The sequence below is a fragment of the Oncorhynchus kisutch genome, linkage group LG1 (assembly GCF_002021735.2).
Source record: "Oncorhynchus kisutch isolate 150728-3 linkage group LG1, Okis_V2, whole genome shotgun sequence".
NCBI lineage: Eukaryota > Metazoa > Chordata > Actinopteri > Salmoniformes > Salmonidae > Oncorhynchus > Oncorhynchus kisutch.
Window position 1 is genome coordinate 61,585,264 of NC_034174.2, and position 25,256 is coordinate 61,610,519.

The 25,256-nt window shown below is 43.1% G+C and overlaps 1 protein-coding gene across 1 annotated transcript in view; it reads left to right on the forward strand.

Moving 5' to 3' along the window:
* LOC109889906 (complement C3) overlaps positions 1–25,256 on the forward strand; it is a 61,090-nt gene that overhangs the window by 8,266 nt on the left and 27,568 nt on the right. Inside the window, exons 2-15 of the mRNA XM_020481725.2 lie at positions 6,854–7,049; positions 8,821–8,989; positions 9,647–9,717; positions 11,547–11,635; positions 11,725–11,807; positions 14,493–14,580; positions 14,736–14,838; positions 14,990–15,110; positions 15,213–15,328; positions 15,523–15,675; positions 15,768–15,977; positions 16,802–16,996; positions 17,232–17,387; positions 22,101–22,230. Coding sequence (XP_020337314.1) covers positions 6,854–7,049; positions 8,821–8,989; positions 9,647–9,717; positions 11,547–11,635; positions 11,725–11,807; positions 14,493–14,580; positions 14,736–14,838; positions 14,990–15,110; positions 15,213–15,328; positions 15,523–15,675; positions 15,768–15,977; positions 16,802–16,996; positions 17,232–17,387; positions 22,101–22,230 — 1,880 coding nt within the window. The remainder of the gene's footprint in view (positions 1–6,853; positions 7,050–8,820; positions 8,990–9,646; positions 9,718–11,546; positions 11,636–11,724; positions 11,808–14,492; positions 14,581–14,735; positions 14,839–14,989; positions 15,111–15,212; positions 15,329–15,522; positions 15,676–15,767; positions 15,978–16,801; positions 16,997–17,231; positions 17,388–22,100; positions 22,231–25,256) is intronic.

Sequence of the window (25,256 nt, forward strand, 5' to 3'; positions counted from 1 at the left end):
ACCTTGAGCGTGGCTGAGGTGCACCCATGACCAGCTCTGAAACCAGATTGCATAGCGGAGAAGGTATGGTGGGATTCGAAATGGTCAGTAATCTGTTTGTTAACTTGACTTTCGAAGACCTTAGAAAGACAGGATAGCATAGATATTCAGTGCCTTGCGAGAGTATTCGGCCCCCTTGAACTTTACGACCTTTTGCCACATTTCAGGCTTCAAACATAAAGATATAAAACTGTATTTTTTGGTGAAGAATCAACAATAAGTGGGACACAATCATGAAGTGGAACGACATTTATTGGATATTTCAAACTTTTTTAACAAATCAAAAACTGAAAAATTGGGCGTGCAAAATTATTCAGCCCCTTTACTTTCAGTGCAGCAAACTCTCTCCAGAAGTTCAGTGAGGATCTCTGAATGATCCAATGTTGACCTAAATGACTAATGATGATAAATACAATCCACCTGTGTGTAATCAAGTCTCCGTATAAATGCACCTGCACTGTGATAGTCTCAGAGGTCCGTTAAAAGCGCAGAGAGCATCATGAAGAACAAGGAACACACCAGGCAGGTCCGAGATACTGTTGTGAAGAAGTTTAGAGCCGGATTTGGATACCAAAAGATTTCCCAAGCTTTAAACATCCCAAGGAGCACTGTGCAAGCGATAATATTGAAATGGAAGGAGTATCAGACCACTGCAAATCTACCAAGACCTGGCCGTCCCTCTAAACTTTCAGCTCATACAAGGAGAAGACTGATCAGAGATGCAGCCAAGAGGCCCATGATCACTCTGGATGAACTGCAGAGATCTACAGCTGAGGTGGGAGACTGTCCATAGGACAACAATCAGTTGTATATTGCACAAATCTGGCCTTTATGGAAGAGTGGCAAGAAGAAAGCCATTTCTTAAAGATATCCATAAAAAGTGTTGTTTAAAGTTTGCCACAAGCCACCTGGGAGACACACCAAACATGTGGAAGAAGGTGCTCTGGTCAGATGAAACCAAAATTGAACTTTTTGGCAACAATGCAAAACGTTATGTTTGGCGTAAAAGCAACACAGCTCATCACCCTGAACACACCATCCCCACTGTCAAACATGGTGGTGGCATCATCATGGTTTGGGCCTGCTTTTCTTCAGCAGGGTCAGGGAAGATGGTTCAAATTGATGGGAAGATGGATGGAGCCAAATACAGGACCATTCTGGAAGAAAACCTGATGGAGTCTGCAAAAGACCTAAGACTGGGACGGAGATTTGTCTTCCAACAAGACAATGATCCAAAACATAAAGCAAAATCTACAATGGAATGGTTCAAAAATAAACATATCCAGGTGTTAGAATGGCCAAGTCAAAGTCCAGACCTGAATCCAATCGAGAATCTGTGGAAAGAACTGAAAACTGCTGTTCACAAATGCTCTCCATCCAACCTCACTGACCTCGAGCTGTTTTGCAAGGAGGAATGGGAAAAAATTTCAGTCTCTCGATGTGCAAAACTGATAGAGACATACCCCAAGTGACTTACAGCTGTAATCGCAGCAAAAGGTGGCGCTACAAAGTATTAACTTAAGGGGGCTGAATAATTTTGCACGCCCAATGTTTCAGTTTTTGATTTGTTAAAAAAGTTTGAAATATCCAATAAATGTTGTTCCACTTCATGATTGTGTCCCACTTGTTGTTGATTCTTCACAAAAAAATACAGTTTTATATCTTTATGTTTGAAGCCTGAAATGTGGCAAAAGGTCGCAAAGTTCAAGGGGGCCGAATACTTTCGCAAGGCACTGTAGGTCTGTAGCAGTTTGGGTCTAGAGTGTCACCCCCTTTGAAGAGGACGATGACCGCGGCAGCTCTGTCTCTCCCTATGCAACAATTTCGGCAGATAATTTTAGAAAGAGAGGGTCCAGATTGTCCAGCCCGACTGATTTGTAGGGGTCCAGATTTTGCAGCTCTTTCAGAACATCGGCTATCTGGATTTGGGTAAAGGATAAATGGTGGGGGCTTTGGCGGGTTGCTGTGGAGGGTGCCAGGCAGTTGACCGGGGTAGGGGCAGCCAAGTGGAAAGCATGGCCAGCCGTAGAGCAATGCTTATTGAAATTCTCAATTATAGTGGATTTATCGGTGGTGACAATGTTTCCTAGCCTCAGAGCAGTGGGCAGCTGGGAGGAGGTGCTCTTATTCTCCATGGACTTTACAGTGTCCCAGAACTTTTTTGAGTTAGTACTACAGGATGCAAATTTCTGTTTGAAAAAGCTTGCCTTAGCTTTTCTAACTGCCTGTGTATATTTGTTCCTAACTTCCCTGAAAAGTTGTATATCACGGGGGCTATTCGATGCTAATGCAGAACGCCACAGGATGTTTTTGTGCTGGTCAAGGGCAGACAGGTCTGGCGTGAACCAAGGACTATATCTATCAATTTTTGAGAGAGGGGCATGCTTATTTAAGATGGTGAGGAAGGCACTTTTAAAGAATAGCCAGGCATCATCTACTGACGGGATGAGGTCAATGTCATTCCAGGATACCCCGGCCAGGTCAATTAGAAAGGCCTGCTCGCAGAAGTGTTTCAGGGAGCATTTGACAGTGATGAGGGGTGGTCGTTTGGTCGCAGACCCATTACAGATGCAGGCAATGAGGCAGTGATCGCTGAAATCTTGATTGAAAACAGCAGAGGTGTATTTGGAGGGCGAATTAGTTAGGATGACATCTATAAGAGGGTCTGGGTGGGCATAAGTCCGAGGTGGCAGTTCTGGCTCGTGAAGTGGACCCCGCTCCACTTCTGACTCGTCACACCTACTTAATGTCTCTGGAGCGGGAACCCTCACCGCCGCCCCCGGACTAGAGGACGCCACTGGACTGATGGACGAGTCTGGAGTGAGTGGCGGATCCAGACCGGAGGGAGACTCTGGCGGATCCGGACTGGAGGGAGACTCTGGCGGATTCGGACTGGAGGGAGACTGGCGGATCCGGACTGGAGGGAGACTCTGGTGGATCCAGACTGCGACCCGTCGTGGTAGGTTCCGGTCTGCGACCCATCGTGGTAGGTTCCGGACTGCGACCCGTCGTAGGGGGTTCCGGTCTGCGGCCCGTCGTAGGGGGTTCCGGTCTGCGGCCCGTCGCCGGACGCTCTGGACTGGGTGCTGTCGCCGGACGCTCTGGACTGGGTACTGTCGCCGGACGCTCTGGACTGCCGAGGCGCACTATAGGCCTGGTGCATGGTGCCCGCACTGGTGGTACCAGGCTGGGGACACGCACCTCAGGGCGAGTGCGAGGAGCAGGGAGTACTGGACCCTGGAGACGCACTGGAGGCCTGGTGTGTGGTACCGGCATTGGTGGTACCGGGCTGAGGACACGCACCTCGGGGCGAGTGCGGGGAGGGGGAACAGGGCATACAGGGCTCTGGAGACGCACAGGAAGCCTGGTGCGTGGTGTTGGCACTGGTGTTACTGGGCTGGGGACAAGCACCTCAGGGCGAGTGCGTGGAGCAGGCACAGGACATACTGGGCTGTGGAGACTCACAGTACGCAGAGCCAGCGCAGGATATCCTGGTCCATGGAGGTATACTGGAGACCAGGAGCGCTGAGCCGGCACCCTCCTTCCTGGCTGGAATAGAGCGCACCGGGCTAGAAATGCGCACTGGAGACACACGGTGCCTGACCAGTAACATGCTCCCCACGGTAAGCACGAGGAGTTGGCTCAGGGTCTCCTACATGACTCAACCAATCTCCTCGTGTACCCCCCCCCCCCAAAAAAAAATGAATGGGGCTTTCGGGCTTCCGTGCTAGTCGTGTCTTCATATATCGTCGCCGTTCCTCCTGTGCTCTCTCCACCTGCTTCCATGGCAGGGTCTTGTCCCCTGCCATTTCCTCCTCCCAGGTCCAGGATGTCCTCCACTCCTCTTTCTCCCAAGTCCACGATGTCCACTCCTCTTTTTCACGCTGCTTGGTCCTTATATGGTGGGTTATTCTGTCACGTTCGATGTATGGAGGAGACCAAGGCGCAGAGTAAGATGAATACATACTTCTTTAATGAAGACAAAGAAACACTAAACAAACTTACAAAACAATAAATATATAATACACTGCTCAAAAAATAAAGGGAACACTAAAATAACACATCCTAGATCTGAATGAATGAAATATTCTTATTAAATACTTTTTTTCTTTACATAGTTGAATGTGCTGACAACAAAATCACACAAAAATGATCAATGGAAATCAAATTTATCAACCCATGGAGGTCTGGATTTGGAGTCACACTCAAAATTTAAGTGGAAAACCACACTACAGGCTGATCCAACTTTGATGTAATGTCCTTAAAACAAGTCAAAATGAGGCTCAGTAGTGTGTGTGGCCTCCACGTGCCTGTATCAAATCAAATCAAATTTATTTATATAGCCCTTCGTACATCAGCTGATATCTCAAAGTGCTGTACAGAAACCCAGCCTAAAACCCCAAACAGCAAGCAATGCAGGTGGAGAAGCACGGTGGCTAGGAAAAACTCCCTAGAAAGGCCAATACCTAGGAAGAAACCTAGAGAGGAACCAGGCTATGTGGGGTGGAAATCCCTACAACGCCTGGGCATTCTCCAGATGAGGTGGCAGATGGTCTCCTGAGGGATCTCCTCCCAGACCTGGACTAAAGCATCCGCCAACTCCTGGACAGTCTGTGGTGCAACGTGGCGTTGGTGGATGGAGCGAGACATAATGTCCCAGATGTGCTCAATTGGATTCAGGTCTGGGGAACAGGCGGGCCAGTCCACAGCATCAATGCCTTCCTCTTGCAGGAACTGCTGACACACTCCAGCCACATGAGGTCTAGCATTGTCTTGCATTAGGAGGCACCCAGGGACAACCGCACCAGCATATGGTCTCTCAAGGGGTCTGAGGATCTCATCTCGGTACCTAATGGCAGTCAGGCTACCTCTGGCGAGCACATGGAGGGCTGTGGGCCCCCCAAAGAAATGCCACCCCACACCATGACTGACCCACCGCCAAACCGGTCATGCTGGAGGATGTTGCAGGCAGCAGAACGTTCTCCACGGCGTCTCCAGACTCTGTCACGTCTGTCACATGTGCTCAGTGTGAACCTGCTTTCATCTGTGAAGAGCACAGGGCGCCAGTGGCGAATTTGCCAATCTTGGTGTTCTCTGGCAAATGCCAAACGTCCTGCACGGTGTTGGGCTGTAAGCACAACCCCCACCTGTGGATGTCGGGCCCTCATACCACCCTCATGGAGTCTGTTTCTGACCGTTTGAGCAGACACATGCACATTTGTGGCCTGCTGGAGGTCATTTTGCAGGGCTCTGGCAGTGCTCCTCCTGCTCCTCCTTGCACAAAGGCGGAGGTAGCGGTCCTGCTGCTGGGTTGTTGCCCTCCTACGGCCTCCTCCACGTCTCCTGATGTACTGGCCTGTCTCCTGGTAGTGCCTCCATGCTCTGGACACTACGCTGAAAGACACAGCAAACCTTCTTGCCACAGCTCGCATTGATGTGCCATCCTGGATGAGCTGCACTACCTGAGCCACTTGTGTGGGCTGTAGACTCCATCTCATGCTACCACTAGAGTGAAAGCACCGCCAGCATTCAAAAGTGACCAAAACATCAGCCAGGAAGCATTGGAACTGAGAAGTGGTCACCCCCTGCAGAACCACTCCTTTATTGGGGGTGTCTTGCTAATTGCCTATAATTTCCACCTGTTGTCTATTCCATTTGCACAACAGCATGTGAAATTTATTGTCAATCAGTGTTGCTTCTTAAGTGGACAGTTTGATTTCACAGAAGTGTGATTGACTTGGAGTACATTGTGTTGTTTAAGTGTTCCCTTTATTTTTTTGAGCAGTGTATAAGTGCAGACACAAGCAACTAATACATAGACAATAACACACAAAATACCCAAGGAATATGGCTGCCTAAATATGGTTCCCAATCAGAGACAACGATAAACATCTGCCTATAATTGAGAACCAATCTAGGCAACCATAGACATACATAACACCTAGATTAGTTGACACCCATAGACATACAAAACCCCTAGACAGGTGCAAAACACATACATCACCCATGTCACACCCTGACCTAACCAAAATAATAAAGAAAACAAAGATACTAAGGTCAGGGCATGACAATTATGTACAATTGCACAGAATATTATTTGAATAATGCAAGATTTTAAATCCCAGCAGTCAATAAAATTACATTTAGGAGCAAAAGGTTTTCAATAGTTGTTTTTAATTCTTTTTATTTTATTTTAAATGTAATATTGGAATAGGAATATAACTAATAACATTAAATAACATTGGAATATAACATTTAATAACAATAACTTAACTAATTAACAAATCCATTCAGTGTAAAATAGATATCTTATGCTCTGTTATTGCACAATTCTAATTTGTACATAAGCCTACTAGAACCTTGTTCAGGGGTAATACATTTCCAACACACAATGATGGTCTCTGCAGTTTACAGCATTTTGTGTCAGAAATGGGAACTAAAAAAGGATTATTATGCAGCTCCAAACACAGCAGGTTTCTGCAGACAGATGCCCAATAAACACATATGCAGACAGATGCAAGTACACACACACTGATCAGATGTCAGTCATTCCATAACAAAAAGGTGTAGGCCGGGATTGAGTGCACTAGACAGTCAACAATATGCCTTTTAAATGCATTTTCCCCAACATTCACTGAGATCACATTCATGGTAAATGCTGCTCATGTCAGCTCAACTGTAAATTACCTTTAAAGTCTGTTATTGTGTGCTGTGCTATGATGTGCCTTGAATTAAATCCCGGCCTTAGTCAAGTACAAATCAATCTTCCACTCCATATTTTTCATCTTCCTTTCTCCTCTCTTAACCACTGCAGGTATGTCATGTCTGCTCCCAACCCTATACGGGTGGGTAGCATGGAGAGGGTCTTTGTTGAAGCTCAAGATTACTCAGGGGCTGATTTCAATGTCAAAATCACGGTGAAGAACTTCCCTGCAAAAGATAAACATCTCCCATCTACAAGTGTGTCCCTGAATTCAGTTAACAAATACCAGGCACTTATTGACGTTAACGTAAGTCTTTATATATGTTTCCTTACAGAAATGACATGTACAGTGGCTTCAGAAAGTATTCACACCCCTTGCCCTTTTCCACATTTTGTTGTGCTACAGAGTGAATTAAAATGGATAATATTTTGATTTATGTCACTGGCCTACACACAATACCCCATAATGTTAAAGTGTATTTGTTATTTTTTATGTGACAAATTCAAAACTGAAAAGCTGAAATGTCCTGAGTCAATAAGTATTCAATTCCTTTGTTATGGCAAGCCTATATAAGTTCAGGAGTAAACATGCTTAACTACTCACATAATTAATTGTATGCACTCACTCAAACACAGATTAAACCACAAAGACCAATGAGGTTTTCCAATGCCTCGAAAAGAAGCAGACATTGAATGTCCCTTTGAGCATGGTGAAGTTACTACTTACACTTTGGATGGTCTATCAATACACCCAGTCACTAAAAAGATACAGGCGTCCTTCGTAACATAGTTGCCGAAGAGGAAGGAAACCGCTCAGTGATTTCACCAGGAGGCCAATGGTGACTTTAAAAAAGAGTTTAATGGCTGTGATAGGAGAAAACTGAGGATGCATCAACAACATTGTAGTTCATCCACAATACTAACCTAATTGACAGAGTGAAAGAAGAAAGCCTGGACAAAATAAAAAATATTCCAAAACATGCATCTTGTTTTCAACAAGGCACTAAAGTAAAACTGCAAAGAAATGTGGCATAGCAATCAAATCAAATGTAATTTTATTGGTCACATACACATATTTAGCAGATGTTATTGCAGGCGTAGTGAAATGCTTGTGTTTATAGCTCCAACAGTGCAGTAATATAAAAAGAATAACAACAATACACACCATGCACACAAATCTAAAAGTAAAATAATGGAATAAAGAAATATAGATATTAGGACGTGCAATGTCGGAGGGGCATGGACTAAATACAGTAGAATAGAATACAGTTTATACATATGAGATGAGTAAAGCAAAAATATGTAAATATTATTAAAGTGACTAGTGTTCCATTATTGAAGTGGCCAGTGATTTCAAGTCTATGTATATAGGGCAGCAGCCTCTAAGGTGTCCTGAATACAAAGTGTTGTGTTTGGGGCAAATCCAATACAACACATTACCGAGTACCACTCCATATTTTCAATTATAGTGGTGGATGCATCATGTTATGGGTATGCTTGTAATCATTAAGGACTGGGGAGTTTTTCAGGATAAAAAAATGTATGGAATGGAGCTAAGCACAGGCAAAATCCTAGAGGAAAACATGGTTCAGCCTGCTTTCCACCAGACACTGGGAGACAAATTCACCTTTCAGCAGGAAAATAACCTGAAGCACAAGGCCAAATATACACTGGAGTTGAGTACAGTACCAGGAAGACAGTGAATGTTCCTGAGTGGCCGTTACAGTTTTGACTTAAATCTACTTGAAAATACTTGTCTAGCAATGATCAACAACCAATTTGACAGAGCTTGAAGAATTTTGAAAATTATAATGGGCAAATGTCGCACAATCCAGGTGTGGAAAGCTCTTAGAGACTTACCCAGAAAGACTTTACAGCTGTAATCGTTGCCAAATGTGCTTCTGAAAAGTATTGACTCAAGATTGTGAATACTTGTGTAAATGAGATATTTCTGCATTTAATTTTCAATACATTTGCAAAAATGTCTAAAAACATTTTTTCAATTTGTCATAATGGGGTACTGTGTGTAGATGGGGTGATGTTTTTTTGTAAACTTTTTTTTTTCTCAAACATGTCAGATCTTGGAGGGACCTGGCTTCTTTGATGAGGACTACACAGTGAACCAGTATGTGTACCTGCAAGCTGAGTTCCCAGGCCACCTTATTGAAAAAGTAGTCCTGGTCTCCTTTCAAACCGGCTACATATTTGTACAAACGGACAAAACCATTTACACGCCAGAAAGTAAAGGTATGGCTGAGCCCACTGACCCAAAGCCTTCGAATTAGCATTGCTCAGCAATCACCTCTGCTCAGGGGCGGACTGGAACCAGAAATCGACCCTATTATTTCCAACGAACATTTTTTAAACTTGAGGCCACCACCATGTTTTTTTCTTGGGGCCCCAAATATTAGCCAGATAAAAAAAAACTAGTTAGACAGGCCCACTGGGCTAAAAATGGACCGGCCCATCTGTCATTTGCCTGAAATGCCAGACGGCCAGTCTACCCCTGTGATTCAGTTTGATTAATTTGGGGTCAGGTCGAAAGTCACATGAAACATTAATGGACATTTATCTTCTTTAAAAAAAAATGTTTTAACCTTTATTTAACCAACCAGGTAGGCTAGTTGAGAACAAGTTCTCATTTGCAACTGCGATCTGGCCAAGATAAAGCAAAGCAGTTCGACACATACAACAACACAGAGTTACACATGGAATAAACAAACATACAATCAATAATACAGTAGAGAAATCTATATACAGCATGTGCAAATGAGGTATCTAGCTAGCTGGGAGATGAACATTGGGGTGATTGTGACCCAGAGTTAAAATCGTGTTGCTCTAATTTATCCACAGATAAAAGGGTGTTACACTATATAAACCTAACATCTTAAACTGCATTCTTAGTGTATTACAGAGTCTTTGCCTTAAACTCCGGTCTCGAGGCTGTATCAGATATCATCAATGTGGAAATTATGGTAAGTTGTCCTCATAAAAAATGAAACTGCATTGAGAATGCTTCCTTAGTCATGGTTGATGCATATGGCCAGATGACAAAATAGGTATTTTCTGGCATTACTAATGTTTACTACTGTCAATCTTGAGTAGCAACAGATTCATTATCTGTGATCTGTCCATGTATTCTTTCACATATCATGTACAGTTAAAGTCGGAAGTTTACATACACCTTAGCCAAATACATTTAAACTCAGTTTTTCACAATTCCTGTAAAAATTCCCTGTCTTAGGTCAGTTAGGATCACCACTTTATTTTAAGAATGTGAAATGTCCAAATAATAGTAGAGAGAATGAATCATTTCAGCTTTTATTTCTTTCATCACATTCCCAGTGGGTCAGAAGTTTATGTACACTCAATAAGTATTTGGTAGCATTGCCTTTAAATTGTTTAACTTGGGTCAAAGGTTTTGGGTAGCCTTCCACAATAAGTTGGGTGAATTTTGGCCCATTCCTCCTGACAGAGCTGGTGTAACTGAGTCAGGTTTATTGGCCTCCTTGCTCACACACGCTTTTTCAGTTCTGCCAACAAATTATCTATAGGATTGAAGTCAGGGCTTTGTGATGGCCACTCCAATACCTTGACTTTGTTGTCCTTAAGCCATTTTGCCACAACTTTGGAAGTATGCTTGGGGTCATTGTCCATTTGGAAGACCCATTTGCCACCAAGCTTTAACTTTCTGACTGAAGTCTTGAGACGTTGCTTCAATACGGGGAGGCAGCGTAGCCTAGTGGTTAGAGCGTTGGACTAGTAACCGAAAGGTTGCAATATCGAATCCCTGAGCTGACAAGGAACATAAACCACTAAGTGCACCGGTCTCTCCTGCAGCAAAGCACCCCGACTACATGATGCTGCCACCACCGTGCTTCACGGTTGGGATGGTATTCTTCGATTTGCAAGCCTCCCCCTTTTTCCTCCAAATATAACGATGATCATTATGGCCAAACAGTTCTATTTTTGTTTCATCAGACCAGAGGACATTTCTCCAAAAAGTATGATCTTTGTCCCCATGTGCAGTTGCAAACCGTAGTCTGGCTTTTTTATGGTGGTTTTGGAGCAGTGGCTTCTTCCTTGCTGAGCGGCCTTTCAGGTTAAGTCGATATAAGACTCGTTTTACTGTGGATATAACAAAGCAACGTCTGTACCTGTTTCCTCCAGCAGCTTCACAAGGTCCTTTGCTGTTGTTCTGGGAATGATTTGCACTTTTTGCGATAAAGTACGTTCATCTCTCTGTGACAGAACGTGTCTTTTTTCTGAGCGGTATGACGGCTGCATGGTCCTAAGGTGTTTATACTTGCGTACTATTGTTTGAACGTGGTACCTTCAGACATTTGGAAATTGCTCCCAAGGATGAACCAGACTTGTGGAGGTCTACAATTTCTTTCTGAGGTCTTGGCTGATTTCTTTTGATTTTCTCATGATGTCAAGCAAAGAGGCACTGAGTTTGAAGGCAGGCCTTGAAATACATCCACAGGTACACCTCCAATTGACTCAAATTATGTCTACTTGCCTATCAGAAGCTTCTAAAGACATTACATAAAGGTACAGTCAACTTAGTGTATGTAAACTTCTGACCCACTGGAATTGTGATACATTGAATTATAAGTTAAATTATCTGTAGTCTGTAAACATAGTCTGTAAAAATTACTTGAGTCATGTACAAAGTAGATGTCCTATCCGACGTGCCAAACCTATAGTTTGTTAACAAGAAATTTGTAGAGTGGTTGAAAAACGAGTTTTAATTACTCCAACCTTAGTGTATAACTTCTGACTGTATATTGTTTACTTATAGAATCCTGATGGAATCACCTTAAAGCAGAACAATTACAAACCACAGAATGGAATAATATCTGGACACTTCCCTATCCCAGAGATCACCAGGTTTGTTTTTGTTATTCAATCATCCTAACACACTTATCAGGAAAACTTTTGCCTGTGAACCTATCTGCTCTCATTCTCTCTTAATATAGACATGGAAACTGGAAAGTGGTGTCCAACTTCAAGAATAACCCACATAAGAACTTCACTGCAGATTTTGAGGTGAAAGAATATGGTAAGAAGGGTTTTCATTTGGGTAGCCGTTTATTAAAGGACAATTCCGCCACTTTCAACCTCATATTCATTATCTCCGGAACCATACTGTACCAGTCTACATATGTGAAAATGGCACATTTCTATAATCTGTGGTTAACAAAACAAGATGTTTTAATCTCTAATGATGCCATTATGTAGAACATTTTAGTTTCTATATTTTTTTCAATAAAATCTAGAAATGTACCATTTTCAATTTAAAAAAAAGTGGTGGTGGAATTGTGTGGACAAGTGGCTTTTATACAGGTAACAAGTTGAAACAGGTGCAGTTAATACAGGTAATGAGTGGAGAACAGGAGGGCTTCTTAAAGAAAACCTAACAGGTCTGTTGAGAACCGGAATTCTTACTGGTTGGTAGGTGATCAAATACTTATGTCATGCAATAAAATGCAAATTAATGACTTAAAAATTATACAATGTGATTTTCTGGATTTTGTTTTAGATTCCGTCTCACAAAGTTGAAGTGTACCTATGATAAAAATTACAGACCTCTACATGCTTTGTAAGTAGGAAAACCTGCAAAAACGGCTGTGTATCAAGTACTTGTTCTCCCCACTGTACCTGCTGGAGCGTGTGCTAAGGGTGGGTGTTGTTATTGTGACCAGTGAGCTTAGATAAGGTGGAGCTTTACCAGCAAAGACTTATAGATGACCTGGAGCCAGTAGGTCTGGTGGCGAATATGTAGCGAGGGCCACCCGACGAGAGCATACAGGTCACAGTGGTGGGTGGTATATGGGGCTTTGGTGACAAAACAGATGGCACTGTGATAGACTGCATCCAGTTTGCTGATTAGAGTGTTGGAGGCTATTCTTTAAAAGACATCGCCGAAGTTGAGGATCGGTAGGATAGTCCGTTTTACGAGGGTATGTTTGGCAGCATGAGTGAAGGAGGCATTTTTGCGAAATAGGAAGCAGATTCTAGATTTCATTTTGGATTGGAGATGCTTAATGTGAGTCTGGAAGGAGAGTTTACAGTCTAGCCAGACACCTAGGTATTGTAGTTGGCCACATATCCTAAGCCAGAACTGTCCAGAGTAGTGATGCTAGTCGGGCGGGCAGGTGCGGGCAGCGATCGGTTGAAAAGCATGCATTTAGTTTTACTAGCGTTTAAGAGCAGTTGGAGGCCACGGAAGTGGAGTGTTGTATGGCATTGAAGCTCGTTTGGAGGTTTGTTATTAACACAGTGTCCAAAGAAGGGCCAGATGTATACAGAATGGTGTCGTCTGCGTAGAGGTGGATCAAGGAATCACCTGCAGCAACAGCGACGTCGTTGATTTATAGAGAGAAAAGAGTCGGCCCGAGAATTGAACCCTGTGGTTTAGTACATTGAGTGTGGGGTTGAGGTGCATCCGTGAACAGCTCGGAAACCGGATTGCACAGCGGAGAAAGTACGGTGGGATTCGAAATGATCAGTAATTTGTTGGTTAACTTGGCTTTCGAAGACTTTAGAAAGACAGTGCAGGATGGATATAGGTCTGTAACAGTTTTGGTCTAGAGTGTCACCCCCTTTGAAGAGGGGGATGACTGAGGCAGCTTTCCAATCTTTAGGAATCTCGGACGATACGAAAGAGAGGTTGAACAGACTAAAAATAAATTCATCAGTCGCTAATCTATGGATTTCACATGACTGGGAATGCAGATATGAATCTGTTGGTCACAGATACCTTAAAAAAGGTAGTGGTGTGAATTAGAAAATCGGTCAGTGTCTGGTGTGACCAACATTTGCCTCATGCAAATAGAGTTGATCAGGCTGTTGATTGTGACCTGTGGATTGTTGTCCCACTCCTCTTCAATGGCTATGCGAAGTACCTAGATATTGGCGGGAACTAGAACACGATGTCATACACGTCGATCCAAAGCATTCCAAACGTGCTCAATGGGTGACATGTCTGGGGAGTATGCAGGCCATGGAAGAACTGGCACATTTTCATCTTCCAGGAATTGTGTAAAGACACTTGTGACATGGGGCCGTGCATTATCATGCTGAAACATGAACTGATGGCGGTGGATGAATGGCACAACAATGGGCCCCAGGATCTCATCACGGTATCTCTGTGCGTTTAAATTGCCATCGCTAAGATGCAATTGCGTTCGTTGTCCGTAGCTTATGTCTGCCCATACCATAACCCCACCGCCAACATGGGGCACTTTGTTCACAACGTTGACATCAGCATTCCGCTCGCCCACGTGACGCCATACACACTGTCTGCCATCTACCCAGTACAGTTGAATCGAGCATCTGCCCACTGAAGTCGGCTATGACGCCGAACTGCAATCAGGTTAGTACCCTGGTGAGGATTAGAACGCAGATGATTTTCCTTGAGACGGTTTCTGACAGTTTGTGCAGAAATTCTTCAGCAAACCCCCAGTTTCATCTCTCATTCTTACAGTGCAATGCTCCCTCAAAACTTGAGACATCTGTGACATCTGTGCACATTTTAGAGTTACCTTTTATTGTCCCCAATACAAGCTTCTTGATGTGCCACACCTGTCAGTTGGATGCATTATCTTGGCAAAGGAGAAAAATACTCACTAACAGGGATGTAAACACATTTTTGCACCAAATTTTTGAAATCATGAAACATGAGACCAACACTTTACATGTTGCATTTATATTTTTGTTTACTGTATGAATTCTTCCTATCTAGTTCTACCCAGCTTTGAAGTCATATTGACAGTGAGCAAGTCCTTCTTCTACGTTGATGATGATGAGCTATCGGTCAACATTGATGCCAGGTTGGAGCTATTGTAGAATGTCAAAATATATCTATTGTTGTTATTTCCATGGTAACTAGTAACTAGAATTTCTACTTAACATATAATCTAATTTACCCCCCCCCCCCCCCCCTTAATTCTCTGTGGTGGTATTTCTGTATGGTTTGGGTGTGAAGGTACCTGTTTGGGGAGCCTGTGACAGGATTTGGTTTTGTGGTGTTCGGGGTGATCCAAGTAGATGGCAGGACGAGTTTTCCCAGCTCTCTCCAGAGAGTGGAGGTTTGTGCATGTAATATGGGAGGGAGTTTATTTGGATAATTCGGTACACATACAGGTATTCACAAACATTCACCATTGATGAGCTCTATAGCGATAATATCACAAGAAGTCTGACAGACAGACATTGTTTCTTTGTTTCTTACGAATGCAGCTTATTAAAGGAGTGGGCAAAGCGGTTCTGAAGATACAGCACATTAAAGAAACCTTTCCAGACATCAATAACCTTTTGCAGAAATCCCTCTACATATCAGTCAATGTGTTAACAGACACAGGTAAGTAGAGTGTGTGTGTGGTACGTGCATACATTTGCATCTCATGAAGTGTGCGTTTGTGTTCAATCTCAAAACAGGGAAGGTGTTGGTTTTATCCCTCAGGGAGTGAGATGGTGAAAGCAGAGAAAAAGGGAATCTTCATAGTCAAGTCACCGTATAGCATTCACTTCAAGAAGACCCCACTGTACTTCAAACCAGGAATGCCTTATGACATCTCGGTACATTTAAGAGCATTCAATCACTGTGTTCTACATTAACTCAATTACTATGCTATTCCAAAGTGTTGCCTAGTTATTTTAACCATGGAAACCTACCAAGTAACTGTGGTCAAAGGGGTAGGATGGTATATTGGGCTTGCACTGTCTTTCCCACCTATTGGTCTAATTGTACTACTTTCAATTTGTACCATTAGGTGTATGTGACCAATCCAGATGATTCTCCAGCCAACAATATTGATGTGGAGGCTTTACACAAACACCAACAAGTGCAGGGGAAGACACATGAAAATGGTATTGCCAAAATGACAATTAACACGGATGTGGGCACTGCTGAGCTGCCTATCACGGCAAGTTCAAAACCCAAACTTGTTTTTTAATTGTGTCAAGAACAGTGTTGACACCTTGTAGTCATTCATTTTGTTGCTCTATTTCAACACAGGTGAAGACCAACGTCAATGGACTTGGAGATGACAGGCAGGGCACACAGATGATGACTGCCAAGCCCTATAAATCAAAAGACAACTCACAGAACTACATTCACATAAACATCCATTCTGCAGAGGTCAAAATCGGAGAGCGACTCAAAGTAGACCTAAGCCTCGGCAGCAGTCCTGCGGCCCAGCATGACAAACATGCGATAACCTATCTGGTGTGTACCAGTCAACTTTAATCACTTAGACTTGTGCATTTGACCAAGCTGTGGTGCTATGGTTGGCAACATTACAGGGTAAAAATGCTGCATGGTGTGTATCGTGTGGTATGTAAAAAAACAAAAAGAAGATATATACACTACCGTTCAAATGTTTGGGGTCACTTAGAAATGTCGTTGTTTTTGAAAGAAAAGCACATTTTTTGTCCATTAAAATAACATCAAATTGATCAGAAATACAGTGTAGACATTGTTAATGTTTTTAAACTTACTTTATTTTTTATTAGTTGATGGAAATGCCTGATTGTTAATGGAATATCTACATAGGCATACAGTGGCCCATTATCAGCAACCATCACTCCTGTCTTCCATTGGCACATTGTGTTAACTAATCCAAGATAATAATTTCAAAAGGCCAATTGATCATTAGAAAACCCTTTTGCAATTATGTTATCACAGCTGAAACTGTTGTTCTGATTAAAGAAGCAATAAAACTGGCCTTCAGACTAGTTGAGCATCTGGAGCATCAGCATTTGTGGGTTTGATTACAGGCTCAAACTGGCCAGAAACAAAGATCTTTCTTCTGAAACTCATCAGTCTATTCTTGTTCTGAGAAATGAAGGCTATTCCATGCGAGAACGAGGACGAGACACTCTAATGTGCTTGTCCTCTTGCTCAGTTGTGCACCAAGGCCTCCCACTCTGTTCCTTACTTAAACTCGGGAACTCTCTGACTCCACCCATCACGGGCTGGCACTCTTTTCCAGTTAATGCCAGTTTGTCCCCCCCTTAGAGATGAATACTGACAAGTCTCTGTGTTCACAGATCTTGAGCAAAGGACAGCTCATTTTCTCCGAAAGGTTAGATTGGAGGAAGGGACAAGGACTGGTGACAAATTCTCTGATGGTGAACAAGGATATGATCCCCTCCTTCCGGATTGTGGCATATTACCACGTGGGCCAGAAAGAGGTTGTGTCTGACTCTGTGTGGGTCGACGTCAAGGATACATGCATGGGATCGGTAAGAATGTTGCCTCGCAGTACAGAACACATCGTCTAGTGGTTACACTCGGCTCTAGTCACATCTACCACTCTCCACCGGAGATCACGGTTCAATCCCTGTGTCCAACCTTTCTACTGTTATACACATTTGCCCATCTCCCCCTCTTAAAACGGTTGCCTTGCTGTGTTAGTATTTCTATGTGAGGTATTGCATTCAAGACTTCTCAAACAGTACCTCCGTCTGTGTCCCACAGCTAAAAGTGGAAGCTGTCGGTCCCAGGACTAGTTATGCACCTGGGGCAGAAGTCACCCTGTCTGTCATTGGTGATTCAGAGGCCAGGGTGGGACTTGTGGCTGTGGATAATGGGGTCTACGTCTTGAATGACAAAAACCGACTTACTCAGACGAAGGTGAAGAACTGCAGACTGAACATACCCCATTTCTGATACCTAATTAATAAGACTCTGAGTCTTCTCATCTAAATAGTCCATAATTGTTTATTTATTGATGTTAGTCCATACCTACAGTGGGGTCCGGAAATGATTGACATGCTTGAAAAAGATGCGCAATAATGACTGTATAAAAGAAATACTGAGTTATATTGCATGTCCCCAAAAAAGTGGGAAATTATATTATTTTATACTAATACAATTGCTCAGAGAAAGCGGTTTTGTTTAACAACTAATAAAAATAAAGTAGGGTTAAAAAATATTGACACCCCTAAAGATTCTTATGAATAAAGTAGTCAAAAGTTGAGTATTTGGTCCCATATTCCTAGCACGCAATGACTACATAAAGCTTGTGACTCTACACACTTGTTGGATGCATTTGTGTTTCAGATTATTTTGTGCCCAATAGAAATGAATGGTAAATAGTGTATTTTGTCCTTTTAGAATAATAGATGTTTTTAAACACTTCTACATTGATGTGGATGCCACCATGATTACGGACAGTCCTGAATGAATCGTGAATAATGATGATGAGAGGGTCCAAGATGACACCCCCCCAAGACATGCTCACCTCCCCTGTTATTGGAACTGCAAATGCAAGCTTGATGTAGTCATTGTGTACTAGCAATATGCGACCAAATGCAAAAATTTTTTGACAACTTTATTTATAAGACTCTTTAGGGGTGTCTGTAATTTTGACACCTACCCATTTTTAGAATAAATAAATTACTTGTTAAACAATATCTCTTTCTCAGAGAAATGTATTAGCATAGAATTATATAATTTCCCAATTTTGGAGCGTACAATAGATGAGTTATTATTTTATACAGTCATTGTTGCTAATCTTTATCAATGGTGTCAAAAGTTTCAGACCCCACGGAATGTGATTTCATGTCGGTATAAAAAAAGTGACGTGTTTGAAAAAAAAAAGCAATGTGGGTACGGTGCATTCGGAAGATATTCAGACCCCTTGACTTTTTCCACATTTTGCTACGTTACAGCCTTTTTCTAAAATGGATTAAATTGTTTTTCCCCCTCCTCAATCTACACACAATACCCCACAATGACAAAGCAAAAACACATTTTTTAAATATTTTGGCATATTTATATATAAAAAAATTATAATATCACATGTAAATAAGTATTCAGACCCTTTACTCAGTGCTTTGTTGAAGCACCTTTGGCAGCGATTACAGGCTTGAGTCTTGATGGGTATGGCACTATAAGCTTGGCATACCTGTATTTGGGGAGTTTCTCCCATTCTCCTCTGCAGATCCTTTCAAGCTCTGTAAGGTTGGATAGGGAGAGTCGCTGCACAGCTATTTTCAGGTCTCTCCAGAGATTTTAGATCGGGTTCAAGTCCGGGCTCTGGCTGGGCCGCTCAAGGACATTCAGAGACTTGTCCTGAAGCCACTACTGCGTTGTCTTGGCTGTGTGCTTAGGGTCGTTGTCCTGTTGGAAGGTGAACCTTCACCCCAGTCTGAGGTCCTGAGCGCACTGGAGCAGGTTTTCATCAAGGGTCTCTTTGTAGTTTGCTCCGTTAATCTTTCCCTTGATCCTGACTAGTCTCCCAGTCCCTGCCGCTGACAAACATCCCCACAGCATGATGCTGCCACCACCATGCTTCACCGTAGGGATGGTGCCAGTTTTCCTCCAGACGTGATGCTTGGCATTCAGGTCAAAGGGTTCAAGGTCAAAGGGTTCAGACTCTTGTTTCTCATGGTATGAGAGTCTTTTAGGTGACGGGCTGTCACGTGCCTTTTACTGAGGAGTGGCTTTCGTCTGTCTACTCTACCATAAAGGTCTGCTTGGTGGAGTACTGCAGAGATGGTTGTCCTTCTGGAAGGTTCTCTCATCTCCACAGAGAAATTCTGGAGCTCTGTAAATGACCATTGCGTTCTTGGTCTTCTCCCAGACCAAGGCCCTTCTCCCCCAATTGCTCAGTTAGGCAGGGCGGCCAGCTCCATGATGGTGGTTCTAAACTTCTTCCATTTAAGAATGATGGAAGCCACTGTGTTCTTGGGGACCTTCAATGATGCAGACATTTTTTGGTACCCTTCCCCAGATCTGTGTCTCAACACAATCCTGTCTCGAAGCTCTACGGACAATTCCTTCGAACTCACGGCATGGTATTTGCTCTGACATGCACTGTCAACTATGGAATATTATGTAGACAGTTGTGTCCCTTTCCAAATCATGTTCAACATCTCAACATCTCATGTTCTCAACATCTCAAGAATGAGCAATGGAAACAGGATGCACCTCAATTTCGAGTCTCATAGCAAAGGGTCTGAATAGTTACAGAAGTTTACATACACTTAGGTTGGAGTCATTGAAACTCGTTTTTCAACCACTCCACAAATTTCTTGTTAACAAACTATAGTTTTGGCAAGTCGGTTAGGACATCTACTTTGTGCATGACACAAGTAATTTTTCCAATAATGGTTTACAGACAGATTATTTCACTTATAATTCAATGTATCACATTTCCAATGGGTCAGAAGTTTACATACACTAAGTTGACTGTGCCTTTAAACAGCTTGGAAATTTCCGGAAAATTATGTCATGGCTTTAGAAGCTTCTGATAGGCTAATTTACATAATTTTAGTCAATTGGAGGTGTACCTGTGGATGTATTTCAAGGCCTGACTTCAAACTCAGTGCCTCTTTGCTTGACATCATGGACAAATCAAAAGAAATCAGCCAAGACCTCAGAAAAAAATTGTAGACCTCCACAAGTCTGGTTCATCCTTGGGAGCAATTTCCAAATGCCTGCAGGTACCACGTTCATTTGTACAAAAAATAGTACGCAAGTATAAACACTATGGGTCCACGCAGCCCTCAGACCGCTCAGGAAGGAGACGTGTTCTGTCTCCTAGAGAAGAACGTACTTTGGTGAGAAAAGTTCAAATCAATCCAAGAACAACAGCAAAGGACTGTGTGAAGATGCTGGAGGAAACAGGTACAAAAGTATCTATATCCACAGTAAAACGAGTCCTATATCGACTTAACCTGAAAGAACGCTCAGCAAGGAAGAAGCCACTGCTCGAAAACCGCCATAAAAAAGCCAGACTTTTGGTCTGATGAAACAAAAATAGAACTGTTTGGCCATAATGACCATCGTTATGTTTGGAGGAAAAAGGGTGAGGCTTGCAAGCCGAAGAACACCATCCCAACGGTGAAGCACGGAGATGGCAGCATCATGTTGTGGGGGTACTTTGCTGCAGGAGGGACTGGTGCACTTCACAAAATGGATGGCATCATGAAGGTGGAAAATTGTGGCTATATTGAAGCAACAACTCAAGACATCAGTCAGGAAGTTAAAGCTTGGTCGCAAATGGGTCTTCCAAATGGACAATGACCCCAAGCATACTTCCAAAGTTGTGGCAAAATGTCTTAAGGACAACAAAGTCAAGGTATTGGAGTGGCCATCACAAAGCCCTGACCTCAATCCCATGGACATTTGTGGGCAGAACTGAAAAAGTGTGTGTGAGCAAGGAGGCCTACAAACCTGACTCAGTTACACCAGCTCTGTCATGAGGGATGGGCCAAAATTCCCCCAACTTATTGTGGGAAGCTTGTGGAAGGCTACCCAGAACATTTGACCCAAGATAAACAATTTAAAGGCAATACCAAATACTAATTGAGAGTATGTTAACTTCTGACTCACTGGGAATGTGATAAAAGAAATAAAAGCTGAAATAAATCAATCATTCTCTCTACTATTATTCTGACATTTCACATTCTTAAAATAAAGTGGTGATCCTAACTGACCTAAAACAGAGAATTTTTACTAGGATTAAATGTCAAGAATTGTGAAAAACTGAGTTGAAATGTATTTGGCTAAGTTGTATGTAAACTTCCGACTTCAACTGTATGTAAATAAGTTATTTTATTTTTATACATTCGCAAAAAAAAGAAAAATCACTTTTCCATCATGTGGTGAGTAGACTGATGAGGATTTTAAAAAATGATCCTATTTAGGATTAAAATGTAAGAAAATGTAACGTAATAAAATGTGGGAAAAGGAAATGGGCCAGAATACTTTCCGAATGTACTGTATTTAACAAAATTCTGCTCAAATGAATTTACGAGGGAATTCAACTAGGAAATCTTCAAATAAAAACATATTGCTAAATGGGGTTTTGATAGACGCAACATTTGCGTTTGTTCTATGTCCTCTTTGACTGAAATAATTTGGCCCAAACAGAAGATTGCGCCCTACTTGCCCACCAACACTTGGGAATGTATTCGGACTTAGGTGATTTGTGTGTATGTGTGTTTTGGTTTTACTATCCTTGTGCTGACCAGAAGCAGACCAGAAGTCCTCACAAGGATAGTAAAATAGGAATGTTTGGACAAGTGTGGACATTTCGCCAGTCGCCACAAGGAAAATGGCTATTTTAGGCTTGGGGGTTAGGGTTAGAATTAGGGTTAGAGGTTTAGGTTTAGGGTTAAGTGCACGGTTGGGTTCGGGAAAATAGGATTATGAAATCAAATCAATTGTTTTGTCCCCACAAGAATAGGTAAATGTGTGTGTGTGTGTGTGTGTGTGTGTGTGTGTGTGTGTGTGTGTGTGTGTGTGTGTGTGTGTGTGTGTGTGTGTGTGTGTGTGTGTGTGTGTGTGTGTGTGTGTGTGTACATGACATTGGTATGTGCATGAATCCATCCTTAGATCTGGGACATAATAGAGAAACATGACACAGGCTGCACTGCAGGGAGTGGAAAGGACAGCATGGGGGTTTTCTACGATGCTGGGCTGGTGTTTGCATCCAACGGTGCAGGGCACACCCCTGAGAGGACAGGTATGTGAAACCCAACTATAAGGCCTCTATATAAAAGCTGAAATACACATTCAGGCCTGCCTAGTCTTGCGTGGCCAGCCTTCCAAATTCCTATCTCGGTCGGTCACTTGACTATTGGAAGTCAGGTGAACTTCACAGTTGGATTTTTAGTTTGAATGGGAACGGTCTGAGTCAATTGCATTCAGCACTCGGATTTGATTGCCTTAGTAGAGGCAATTTTTCCTTTTTTTTGTTTTGTCTGTGTCTCTGTTTTTGTATCTTATGCACGTTAGCTTGCTGCAAGTCAGAGGTATTTTTTAAAACTCAATGTCTCTTTGGAACTGCACCCATTCAAAATACTTTATTGGTTTGATAGAGGCAATGCGTCACTACCCACTGGGCACAAACTGGTTGAATCAACATTGTTTCAACATCATTTGTCAACATATTGTGACATTGAATCTATGTGGGAAATAAATTGGATTTAAAAAAAGTCAAACTTTTGGAAAAAGGGAAGGGAAGGGAACTGTTGTTTTGAGGGTGAAATTTCAACCACAGGATTATGTCATCATGGTAACCCAATTGCATCACAGACAAACCTTTGTACCTTTAAAACAATGTCAGATCTTCAACGTTATATCCAGTATCAGAAAAAAACTATAGGCTGGGCAGGACCTCCAACTGGAGACTTGATCTATCAACAGCTGCCTTTTAGTCTCCCATCTAGGCTTTTAACCAAGCACTGCTTAGCTAGAAAAATCTTCACTTAAAACTAAATAGATTCACTGTTGCTATTGATATCAGGTATGAAGGTAAGACCCAGATGCAGACCACGTCAAATAAACAATAGTTTAATATTCCAACAGGGGCAGGCAATAGACAGGTCAAGGCAGGCAGTGGTTAGTCAACCAGAGGTGGGGCAAAGGTACTGGGCGGCAGGCAGGCTCAGGGTAAGGCAGAGGTCGGCAATCCAGAGGGGGGCAAATGTATAGGTCGGTAGGTAGGCTCAGGGTCAGGCAGAGTGGTCAGGGCTCAGAGTCAGGACATGCAAGGGTCAAAACTAGGAGTGTGAGAAAAGCGAGACTGGAAAAAGCAGGAGCTGAGACACAAAACGCTGGTTGAATTGAACAAACAAGACGAACTGGCAACAGACAAACAGAGAACACAGGTATACATACACCGGGGATATTGGGGAAGAAGGTGTGCCGACCTCATCTTCCTGCTCAGGGAAGAGCAGGGGCTGATACCGCAGGGAATAATAAAATTGTGATAGGGTGTTGCGGGCGTATTCCACCCACACCAGCTGCTGGCTCCAGGTGGTGAGGTTGGCAGAGACCAGGCAGCGCAGGGTGGTTTCGAGGTCCTGGTTGGCTCGCTCCGACTGGCCGTTCGACTGGGGATGGAAGCCGGAGGACAGGCAGGCCAATGACCCAATGAGGTTGCAGAATGATTTCAAACTAATCTACTTTGTGAAGTGCACCAGTTCCTCCTGCAGCAAAGCAACCCCACAACACAATGCTGCCACCCCCGTGTTTCACGGTCGGGATGGTGTTCTTCAAACAGATCTATTTCTGTTTCATCAGACCAGAGGACATTTCTACAAAAAGTATGATATTTGTCCCCATGTGCATTTGCAAACCGTAGTCTGGCATTTTTATGGCGGTTTTGGAGCAGTGGCTTCTTCCTTTGGCTGATTTCTTTTGATTTTCCCATTTTCCCAAGCAAAGAGGCACTGAGTTTGAAGGTAGGCCTTGAAAGGACGTCCACAGGTACACTTCCAATTGACTCAAATGATGTCAATTAGCCTATTAGAAGCTTCGAAAGCCATGACATCATTTTCTGGAATTTTCCAATCTGTTTGAAGGCACAGTCAACTTAGTGTATGTAAACTTCCGACCCACTGGAATTGTGATACAGTGAATTATAAGTGAAATAATCTGTCTAAACAATTGTTGAAAATGTACTTGTGTCATGCACAAAGTAGATATCCTAACTGACCTGCCAAAACTATAGTTTGTTAACAAGAAATTTGTGGAGTGGTTGTGAAACTAGTTTTAAGTGTATGTAAACTTCTGACTTCAACTGTATATACTGTCCCACATTTGACAGTGCATGTCAGAGCAAAAACCAAGCCATGAGATCGAAGGAGCTCTGAGACAGGATTGTGTCGAGGCACAGATCTGGGGAAGGGTGCCAAAACATTTCTGCAGCTTGAAAGTACCCAAGAAAAAAGTGGCCTCCATCGTCATTGGAAGAAGTTTGGAACCGCAAAGACTCTTCCTAAAGCTGGTCAGGGAGGTGACCAAGAACCCTATGACAGAGCTCTAGAGTTCCTCTGTGGAGATGGGAGAAACTTCCAGAAGGACAACCATCTCTGCTGCACTCCACCAATCAGGCCTTTATGGTTGAGTGGCCAGACAGAAGCCACTCCTCAGTAAAGGGCACTTGACAGCTTGCTTGGAGTTTGCTAAAAGGCACCTAAAGGACTCTCAGACTATGAGAAACAAGATTCTCTGGTCTGATGAAACCAAGATTGAACTCTTTGGCCTGAATTCCAAGCGTCACGTCGGGAGGATACCTGGCACTACGGAGAAGCATGGTGGTGGCAGCATCATGCTGTGGGGATGTTTTTCAGCAGGAGGGGCTTGGAGGCTAGTCTGGCTCAAGGGAAAGATTAACGGAGTAAAGTACAGAGAGATCCTTGATTAAAACCTGCTCCAGGGTGCCCAGGACCTCAGACTGGGGTGAAGATTCACCTTCCAACAGGACAACGACCCTAAGTTGACATCCAAGACAACACAGGAGTGGCTTCGGGAAAAGTCTTTGAATGTCCTTGAGTGGCCCAGCCAGAGCCCGGACTTGAACCGGATCGAACATCTCTGGAAAGACCTGAAAATAGCTGTGCATCGATGTTCCCCATCCAACCTGACGGAGCTTGGGAGGATCTGTAGAGAAGAATGAGAGAACCTCCCCAAATACACCTATAGGTGTATAGGTCGGCACGTAGCCTAGTGTTTAGAGCGTTGGGCCAGCAACCGAAAGGTTGC